The following is a 9735-nucleotide window of genomic DNA, read 5'->3' as shown; positions in this document are numbered from 1 at the left end:
CATAAAACTTAGGTGTATTATAGTTTAATATAATGACATTTTGGTAGGAGAGTAGTATCATTAAAAACACAATTATCAAAATGTGGCATTGTTTTATACATACTTCTTTAAGAAAATTGGCCAAGCAAGGATGATAGTATGCTGACAAGCTAGGAAATATGAATCTAATGGAATGACACCAGTCACTAGAACAATCTGACACTGAAGTTTAGAAACTTCCATTTAGTAGTTATTAGAGGTATTGTGCATCTTTGAAATAAGGACAGGAAGGAAATAAGGGTTAGTTACCTTCACAAATTAGATTTCGAATTCTAGTGCTGGTAAGGGCAAAAAGTAGTTTCCAGGAGAAGCTGCCACTGCTGTTCTAAAATACAGGCCATCTGTTATCAACCACGCCTGAGAGAGTCTAACAGTGCCAAAGGACAAACAGATGACAGGGTTTTCAGATGATGTAGCTAAACACTGGGCACTCCAGTGTGTTACATTTGTGTAAGGATCCAGAGGCAGCAAGTTATGTTAAATGATATTTAGGTCCAATTTTAGAGTAAAGAAAGATAACTTCACAAATACAATCTGCATTGTATGATACATAGATAACTATTGGGGGGGGGTGAATTTATATTTTAAAATCACTACAAAAGGCTTGCAGTAAAATGATCCCTACAGTGTATTGTTTTGCAAACCGTTATCCAGTGCCATGGAGGACCACTTTTGCCTATTTGATTCAGATTGTCTTTGAGGTTTTCTTAAGGCTGGTATACACTTATCTAAAAAGGTGAACGTTTTAATAGTCTCCAGACCCACCAAACCTATGGCAGTGTAATGATCCTTCTGAATAGGTGTAATTGGGGAGACAAGGCTGGAAAGAAATGAGTCCTGGGGTAATTCCTTTGGCAGCCTATTAATGCTGTCATCAGCAGTGTCTGAGTGCATTTTTGATCTGAAGAGGTGATAGCGCTTTTCAAAAAGTTTTCTGCGGTCATGAGAGTAATCCTGGAACCTGAAAGTCATTTCCAGCTTGACCACGCCACCACACTTTCCACAAAGCCACATCTCGTCTGAGTTCCTGGCCCTGGTCAGGGTTCTGAAAACAGCCGCAAATGTGTAGTCTCCGAGTGGGCACTTGTTTGTAAGTATTTATTTTCCGGAGCCCACTCAGGAGCAGAGAGAAGTTATAGGCTGTTATAGAGGACGGAACAATGAGTCAAAACAACGCCTCCCCACTTTTACACTAATGCATGGGGGAAATCCCCAGAACACTAGCGTTTGATTGTGAATGGAGATTGCTTTGGGGTGAGAGGGCTGGCGTCAGAAAGGCTAGCAAAGAAGACTTGGAGATCCTGGCTTGGTCAAAGTACTAAAACCCACTGAGTACTGTTGAAGTCCCACCCAATAAATCTTTCATAAGTAATTTCTGCAGCAAAAATATTGTTGAAAAGTATTTATTTACACCATAGTCATAAACCATTCCTTATCTGAACTTTAGTTAGTGGTTTTGTGTTAGAATAAATCATTTATATTTCCACAACTATTAAGAGCTAATAACCAAACAAGTCAGCTCCAGTAGCATTATTTACATTCCCATCTGCAATTTGACTACAAAGGTAACACTTTTAAGTCACAAAACAGAGCATACAAAAATAGACTTTCTAAAAAAAATTCCAAATATTAATAGGCAGAAATATACAGCCATACTAAACCCAGGGAATGATGGTTTTTTTTTCCATAGTAAGGCAATCCATTTACATGCAGACCCTGTAACATTGTCTACATCACACAAGGCACCAAGGACACTTCCAACACAATTGCATGCATCCTAGTTTCAGAGAATATATGTACATCCCCCTTTAAATAAGTTAACCTCTGACTCATTTTGAGATCATAAATGCTTTACTTTTTTTCCCAAAGGTTCAGAACTTGGAGAACAGTGCACATCAAAAATACACAAAATCTGAATGGATATACACTGAAAAAATAGTCTTTACATTTCTCAAGCCACTCAAAAAGGAGCAGATATTGCTATGTCCCTCCCATCACATTGCACTTCTGTTCTCGGAGTTTATAATACATATTGCTTAAAGGGTTGAGATGACTAGATAAGCTTTGATTCACTGTTCTAGGGCCACAGAATGCAGCTTTATAAAGGCCATGCTTCACCCACTGTACAGCATCCCCCAAATCAGTCCCAAGCCATAAAGTGCACATCAGTTTTGCTTCTGCCTTTTTTGCTATCCCCACCTGAAGGGATGAGCATCTCCCAACCTACTGTAGAAAAAGTCTCAGATCATTTCTGACATCCAGAGTCAAAAACCTGTAACCAGTCAAAGTAAGAGAGCGGAAAAAAACCTAGCCAAACAACCCTTTAAAGTAGGGTCATGCCTCAGCCCTCTAGGCCAGGGACCCCCACCCAACCCCCTTCTGAGCCTCCCCATTACCTTGGGGTGACAGTCAACTCACCTAAGAGAGACTAAGGTGGGCTAACTTTTAGGAAGGACCTGCTTCTAAGTGGAAAGGGGAGGGGGCAGTGCTAGGCTCCTAAGGCCCTTTGCCCAAGGAAATGAGGGAAGGGCAGGAATGGGTGGTAGTGTTTGTCGTGCAGCTCCAGTGGATGAAGGGCCTCAAGGAGCTGGTGTGTCAACCTGAGTCTCATCTCAAGGTGTCCGGGTCCGAGATGAGCAAGGGCCGAGGGACCCTCCACCAATAGTGCTGCTGTTGCTGCCGCACAGGGTGCCCCCAGCCTGCGCGCCCCCAGTGCAAGAGGTGGTAGAGGCGGCCGGCACCGACGAGGAGGGGCCACCGCTCTTGCGTTCCTTCTGCCTCAGGTGGATCTTGGTGTGGCGCTTCCTCTCATCACTCCGGGCAAACTTGCGGCCACAGTAATCACAGGCAAAGGGCTTCTCGCCAGTGTGGGTGCGGATGTGGGTAGTGAGGTGATCACTGCGGCTGAAGTTGCGCATGCAGATCCGACACTGGAAGGGCTTGTGCCCCGTGTGGATTCGGATGTGCCGTGTTAGCTCGTCGGAGCGGGAGAAGCGCCGGTCACAGCCTTCTGCTGGGCACGGGTAGGGCCTCTCATGCACTGGGGTCTTGCTAGGCCTGTTGGGGTACTTTCGAGGCCTCAAAATAGGCCGCAGCGGCAGATGGTGTGGGTTATAGGCGGCAGCAGCAGCAGCTGCGGAGCCGCTGCCAGGTAGCCGGGGTCCCTCGCTGCCTCCACTGGCCCCTGGCCCTGTGGCCCCAGCACTGGGCCCTCCCAGGGTAAAGTTGCGGATGGTGGAAAGTGGAGTGAGTGGAGGGGGGACTCGCAGGGAGTCCAGGGGGCAGGGAAAGGGCTTGCGGTCTGGGCCAGCTGCACCATGTAGGTCTCTCTGGCACTGTGATGGGAAAAATCCAGGATAGTCTGGGATCATGGGGAAGAGACCTGGGTCCGTGGCTGGCTTGGGGGACGGGTAGGAAGGAGGTGGTGGGTAGGCCAGAGAGGAGGAGGTGGAGGTTGTGGCTGCCGACAGGAACGCCGAGGGGTCCTGGTAGAGGTCTCCTGCACAGCCAGAATAAGGAGGAGGCGGCGGTGGAGAGTAGAGGTGGTCCAGGTCAGGCTGGGTCTGGGACATGGCGCACACACCCAAGGGTCCAGTGGCCAGTGGGTTGGGGGAGGCAGAGGTGACGCTGGATGAGGCTGTGGTGGAAGCTGGGGAGGTGACCCCTTGCAGGATGCCTGCACTCACAATGTTGATGATGCCTTCTGGGTAGCAGCTAGCACCAGGGTACTGGGGGTCGATGGAGAACTTGCCCATGTAAGTGAAGGTCTGGTTTCGGGGTGCAGAGACAGGAGCAAAGCTGCTGGGATATGGGAGATCCAAGGACCTCTTCTCTCCAGTCATGTCAATGTTGATCATGCCATCTGGGGAGGGGAAAGGAAGAATGGAGGTGGCGTAATGAGAATGCAGCCAAGAATCCCTTCTCACCCCCGTCTCACATGAGTCCAACCCCAAGGCCCAGGATCTTACACTGTAGAGCTGAGGCGGAGTTCAACAGGTGACGAAATTGTGGCTCAAAGACAGAAGAGGCTAGCCCAATATCCTACTGTGGCAGCCAGTGACAGTCTAGGACGCAAACTACCTCCAGGAAAGCAGATGAGCTACTCCCAACCCCCATATACAGCCATCTGTGGCTCTAGTCCCCAATAAAAATACCCAAAAATAGCAACAAGAGTATTAAAAATTCCCCATCTGCCTGGAACTTCTCTCCCTCTCCTTTGCCTGGGGGGGTCCCACGGCTGGGGCAGACACCACCCAGAAGACTGATCCCAGCCACTGCCGCGAAGGTGTCAGCCTGAGAGGTGAGCCAAAGAAGGGGGTCAATGATTTCCCAGCTGCTCCCCATCCCAGGTGCCTTCCTTTCCTCCCTCTCCCACTGCTGGAGGGAATCGGGCTCTGCGATGGAAGGAGTCTATAGGTTCCCTTCCCCTCCCAACCTTTTCAGCCTTGCCCGACACCCGCGCGTCCTCGCCCCAGCCCAAAGACAGTGGCAGGGCTTCGGGGGAGGCGCGGGGGTTGCGGGAGACCACTTTCCACCGCATCGCCAAGGAGACTCGCGGCACCGGTGCCCGATGGGCTTCCCTCGGCAGCCAGGGGGCCGCTTCCCGCCGTTGCCCGTCCTCCACCTCCTCCTCCCCGAGTGGTCAACCCCCTCAATTTCGCGGGCGGCGCGCAGGTGGGGGCGCTCCTGCAGGCCGCAGGGGGAGCGCGCTCCGAGATTTTCCCCGGGTCTCCTCTGCCGAGGAGGGAGCGGCGGACGCTTTCCTCTGGGGCTTCTCCGCCGCTCGGCTCTCCAGACGCGCAGCTTTCCTCCAGAGCCCCGAACTTTCCCGTCACTTTGCCCCTACCCCGGGAGAGGGGAGACTGGGGTGCGGCCAGCGGAAAGGCCCGCACAAGCCCAGAAGCCTGGTGGGGCACCTCTCCTACTCTCACCCCTCGCCCGCCGGGGGCTGGGCGCGCCGCGGCGCACGCACGCTCGCTCGCTGGCAACCTGGTGCATCTGCCCGCGCGTCCAGCTCCAACGCCCGGATCCCCGCTCACGCGGGCTCCTCCTGCACCCCCCTCCATTCTTCAAAGCCAGTTCAGTCAACGCCGTCCACCTCGCGCCCCGACCCTCTCCTCCAAGTCCTGCACATGCACCGAACCCCCCCCACCACCATCTCCGAGCTGCGTGGGTCCCGGTCCGCGAAGGGGGCAAGCGGCTTACCTCCGGCCACTCCGTTCATCTGGTCAAAGGGGCCTCCCAGTTCGGCATTGGGGAAGATGGTCACCGACGTCGCGGCGAGGTCCTCCACCGGGTAGATGTTGTCAGACAGCTGGTGCACAAAACCACTGAGAGTTACTGGGATTTTGTCTACGGCCTTGGCGGTCATCATTTGCTCCTCGCACAACCTGGAGACCCAACTCCCTCGCTACCTGGAGTGTCAGAGAAGCCGTTTTGGAGAGGGATTGGACTGAGCCTAGGCAGGTATCTCCTTTTGCCCTCCACACTTAAAGGCAACTACCCACCTCAAAAAAAAAAAATCTAACAAATAAAACTAGCAAACAAGTTGCTTTTTTTTTTAAGAAGAAAAATGGCTATTTGCCACTGACTCTCTCCTGTGTTCCGGCTGGGAAGCCAGGAGTTGCTGGTGTAGTGTTATTATAACAGTCAGTGTGTCCCCTCGCCGAGCTATTAATCAATTGCTGCTCTCCGGGTTAGACGGAAAGTGTTGCTCTAAGTATTTATGGGCAGGTCCTCAATGCCCGTGACGTCACTGCCCATATATGGACTGAGGAACAGGGCTGGGCCAGGCGGCTTTTGCCGTCACATGGCCGATTTGCATAGGGGCTCGGCTGCGCGGGCTCCTCCGGGCTCGCGACTCCCGGCTGGCAGCCCGCGAGGATCCATGGGGGTCTGGGGCGCGGGGCCCGAGCCGCAGGCCGGATCCAGAGCGCAGGGCCGGACGCGGATAGGGCGCGCCACGGGTCCGGCTTAGACCACTGTGGGAGAGCGATCGGTCCGGGCTGCGGCGCGGCCTCCCGGGCGGGGAGGAATTCCGGTTCTCCGGGACTTTCCAAAAAAGGCGAAGATCCGGTGCCGGCAGCTCCGCCTCCCCAGCCCTTGTTTGGGAGCCATTCCGGAAAATTAAACTTCGGAAAGAAACCGAGCGGAGCCGAGACACTACAGTCAAACCCCTACTCACTTTCTTGGCAGCTCAAAACCGCAAGCAAAAGGAGGCAGAGAAGAAAAAAAAAAAAGCTGCATGCATTCACGGAAGCTGACTGCTTTTTTCTGAATTACTTGGTGGAAAGAAGTAGCTGGTGATAAGAGTGAATGCGGTATTGCTTTTTTGGAAAGTCTGTTCTATTTATACAGGAGCGAAAACGGAACAGGTTTGGGGTTGTTTGTTTGTTTAAGTATTTTGGGCACCTTGGGGCGGGGGGGAGCTCCCTAGGAGGAGCAGATAACTGCGGGGAGCTTCGAGAGAAATCCTCAGCCGGAGACACCCCCCCCCCTTCCTCTGCCCGCGCGCTCCCCGCCCCCCTTCAGCTGCTGCACGGAGCGGGCGCCCTTCCCGGCGCGTCTGGGCGGTCGGCAGTGTGGGGGCGTCCAGATGGAGGCTTGGACACTCACCCTGCCCCGCCACACACGCGCACACACTCTTACACTCACACACGCTCCACTTCCGCTGCACACACTCCTGCCCCCGCCACCTTCTTCACACACCCACTCGCACACCTTACGCTACACACCTCCCTGTTGACAGCGCGCTCGTGCGCTCGCCTCGCCAACAGAATGCCTGGTCGGCAGAGTGGGCGCCTGGGTTTGCTGAACAGGCTGCTCTGCGAAGACACCCATCCTCACCTTCACTGCCTGTACCTGCCGCCACCGCAGTCATCCACCCCCGAAAGCCTACCCTCCGGAGGTGCGCTCTGCCCGCACCCGAGCGCTACTCCAGAACACACACATGAGGAGGAATATTCTTCCTATCCCTGGCCAAGAGCCACCTCGGGGAGCCGAGCGAGGTCCAGAGTGATAGCAAACGGTGACGCTAACGCCAGTTTCGAGTAGCCATCACCGTACGCGCTTTTCCCTTTGCGTGTAAAAAAAAAAAAACAAAACTGGCCCCGATGGGAACCTTTCTGCTTAGTTCCCAAAGCAATTTTTAAAAACTTTTCAGAGGTCCAGATAGCGGTGGGTTCTGACTGGCTGCACAGACCGCTTCTATCTCCCGGCGCGCCCTGGCCCACCCCCGCCCCCCCTCCCGGAGTGCTCCTGGCCTGGCCGGGGCTCCGTAGGAGGTTGGTCTCAATTGCTCAAACCTGGCGAGTGGACGCCTGCCAGACCCTTTCCCGCCCCCAAAGCAGCCAAGGCCTGGCGTAGGGCGCGGGACAGCCTCTAGGGCCCAGCCCTGCCCTTTCCCGCGGCGGGCCAGGACGGCCCCAGCCTCGTGGGGGCCCGGGCGGCCGAGAGCCACGGCGCCACGCCGTGGAAGAAGCGCGGCGCTGCAGGCGGCTTCCCGGCCGCTCACCTGCCACGGCCCCAGCCGCTGCGAGTCCGCTCCCGCCCGGCCCCGCGCGCGGCAGTCAGGACCCCGGGGCAGCGGTGAGCTGCCTCTGCTTCTCCTCCGGCGCTCCGGTTCTCCCCTTGCCCGCCGCGACATTGGTTCTCCCGCGGACGGCCATCTTCCTGACTTCAAACGCCCAGAGAAAATTTGGGAAAGTTTCTCGCTTGCGCTGCGCGCTCTTTTCCAATTGGAGATAAAAATTAAAGGGGAAAGGAAGGAAATCGCAGCAAAATTAGCACCCTTGTAGGTACCCCACCCTCGGCAAAAACGTGGAAAGTCCCGTTTCTGAAAAAAGAAAAGAAAGCTGCACTCTTACCACGTGCGCCGGCCCGCTCCGCCTGCGCTCCGGCCCGTCCTGAGGCCCCCGCGCTGACCACCGGCAAGACGACGCCTCGGAGGGGAGCCCGCCTCGCATCTCCAGCCCTGAGTCTGAAAGAAGCGGGGGGGACCGAATTATGCAAATATGGGTCGTGGCAGCGGGGCTCGGGTTACGGCCCCCGGCGGCCTCCGAGGTAAGGCACCCACCGGTGGCAAGCGCAGGCGCCGCGACTGGTTGCGCTTCGCTCCTCTCCACGCACGTGGGCGGGCGGGTGAGTCGCCCGGGCCGCCGGGCGGTGGGCGCCGCTGCCAACCCCGCCGGCGGCCACAGCGCGCTTCCCGGAGGGGGAGCTCCTGGACGCCCGAGTACGGGGCGAGCTGGGCGCAGAGGGCAGGGCGCAGGCTGGGGGCGGCCCGGGAGAGGGTGAGCCGCGCGCTCTTCGCCTTCTGCTCTTCCCGAAGGAGGAGGCTGAGTGGGGGTCAGATTGGGACCCCAACGAGGAGAGGCGGGATTACCCGGCCGGTCAGAGAAGCACGTTAGAGTAAATGGGAGTGACTGACCCTGGAATAATTCGCAGTTTTCCAACAACTCACACCTACTTAAGAGCTGCGCTACGTCAAGCCAGCCGTGAGCCGGGGGTGGGTTGGGGGCAGGGGCAAGCAACAGTTGCAGGGAGGCTATGCAGGCTACCGGGAAGGTGCCTGGGGCCAGTCCTGGGAGGGCTTCCCTGAATCTCCGCTGGAAACGGGTCAGTAGATTCCCTCTCTCTCCCTCTTAAGAGTGATAATGGAACAAAGTCTAGGCATACTCATTTCAAGCCAGCCATCCGGAGGATGGGTAATAAGTTCAGAAAGCTGAAGTAACTTGCCTAAGTCACGCAGCTGATAAGGGGTGGTGTCCAAAATTGGAACCGGGTCTTCTGACTCCAGGTACAATGCGCTGGATGCTACATCATTCATATGGGAAAACCCAGTTCCGGAAACTGAATGGCTCTTTGAGGACTGGGAGCGTGGCTTAGCCACTAGGAAAGAAACAGGTCACCTTAGACAACCTCATTTCTTTTCTCTGGCATTTCGGAAAGGAGGAAAGCTGAGATCAGGGGTTTCAAAAGGAAGGAACAAGGGACTGTCATGGACATACCCCCCTCCCCAAATGAGGAAGAATTTGAGTTCTTGGCCTTTCGCAGCCTGTGCTATGGATGGAGTGACCAGGTTCGCACAAAACCACCATACGAATAGTCTCTGTAATAAAATAAGCCAATCCCACGGTATCCTTCCTGGAGTGAAGAAGTGAGAAAAAAAAAGAGGTAGAGACAAATAAAAAATCACAAAGGTGTTTACAGAGGAAGATGCTGTGCTGGGGAGGGGAGGAAGGGGGGAAGGGGGAAGGTGGCAGTTGAATACAGAGATGTACCATGGTCTCTACTTTTAGGCACTTGAGCTTATTCTGATCAAAAGCTGAACAAATAAATGCTTTTCTTTAAAATAGATTGGTCAAAATGCTCAAGTAAATGGAGTGCTCCAAGATGTATTAGGGTTATTAAAAGAGTAACAAATCGATGCCAGATGCTGATCTGCTTTGTCCTGATTCCAGACCCAGAAAGTAAAAGAGGAAGGAAGCAGAGGTGCCCCTAAGTGGGCTTGCCCTGTGGTGGGGGTGAGGAGGAGGGAAGGCAGCCTGCGGCTCCTGGCTGGCTCTCAGGGTCCACTCTCTGAGTGCTTTTCAGCTTTTTTTCCACAGTGTGGACTTGAGAATCACAATCAGCCATGAGGCATGTCACAAATAATTTGGTAACATTTGCGTTTTGATTTATTAAGAAACATTTTTG

The 9735-nt window shown here is 54.5% G+C and overlaps 1 protein-coding gene across 2 annotated transcripts; it reads right to left on the bottom strand.

The window, feature by feature from the left end:
- Positions 1-1472: 1472 nt before the first annotated feature.
- EGR2 (early growth response 2) lies at positions 1473-8003 on the bottom strand. Of its 2 annotated transcripts, XM_060033762.1 has the most exons (3): positions 7905-8003; positions 5245-5353; positions 1473-3901 (listed from the first exon to the last, which is right to left on the bottom strand). In XM_060033762.1, exons 1-3 carry the CDS (start codon positions 8001-8003, stop codon positions 2652-2654), a joined length of 1458 nt encoding a protein of 485 aa, XP_059889745.1. In that variant the 3' UTR covers positions 1473-2651. The 2 variants fall into 2 exon arrangements, with proteins under 2 accessions (XP_059889745.1, XP_059889747.1); XM_060033764.1 differs by lacking the exon at positions 7905-8003 and having other exon boundaries at positions 5245-5686.
- Between the last annotated feature and the right edge of the window lie 1732 nt (positions 8004-9735).

The sequence above is a fragment of the Delphinus delphis genome, chromosome 16, assembly GCF_949987515.2.
Source record: "Delphinus delphis chromosome 16, mDelDel1.2, whole genome shotgun sequence".
In the NCBI taxonomy this organism is placed as follows: domain Eukaryota; kingdom Metazoa; phylum Chordata; class Mammalia; order Artiodactyla; family Delphinidae; genus Delphinus; species Delphinus delphis.
Note: the sequence above shows the minus strand (reverse complement) of the source record. Positions and strands in the feature narration are given on the sequence as shown.

Excerpts from the sequence above, each read along its gene's own strand:
- EGR2 (XM_060033762.1), bottom strand. The coding sequence starts at position 8,003 with ATGCGAGGCGGGCTCCCCTCCGAGGCGTCGTCTTGCCGGTGGTCAGCG. Across the intron at positions 5,354-7,904 it reads GGAGCGGGCCGGCGCACGTG|CTGTCTGACAACATCTACCC; the intron begins GTAAGAGTGCAG and ends TTTGTGCACCAG. Across the intron at positions 3,902-5,244 it reads GATGAACGGAGTGGCCGGAG|ATGGCATGATCAACATTGAC; the intron begins GTAAGCCGCTTG and ends TCCCCTCCCCAG.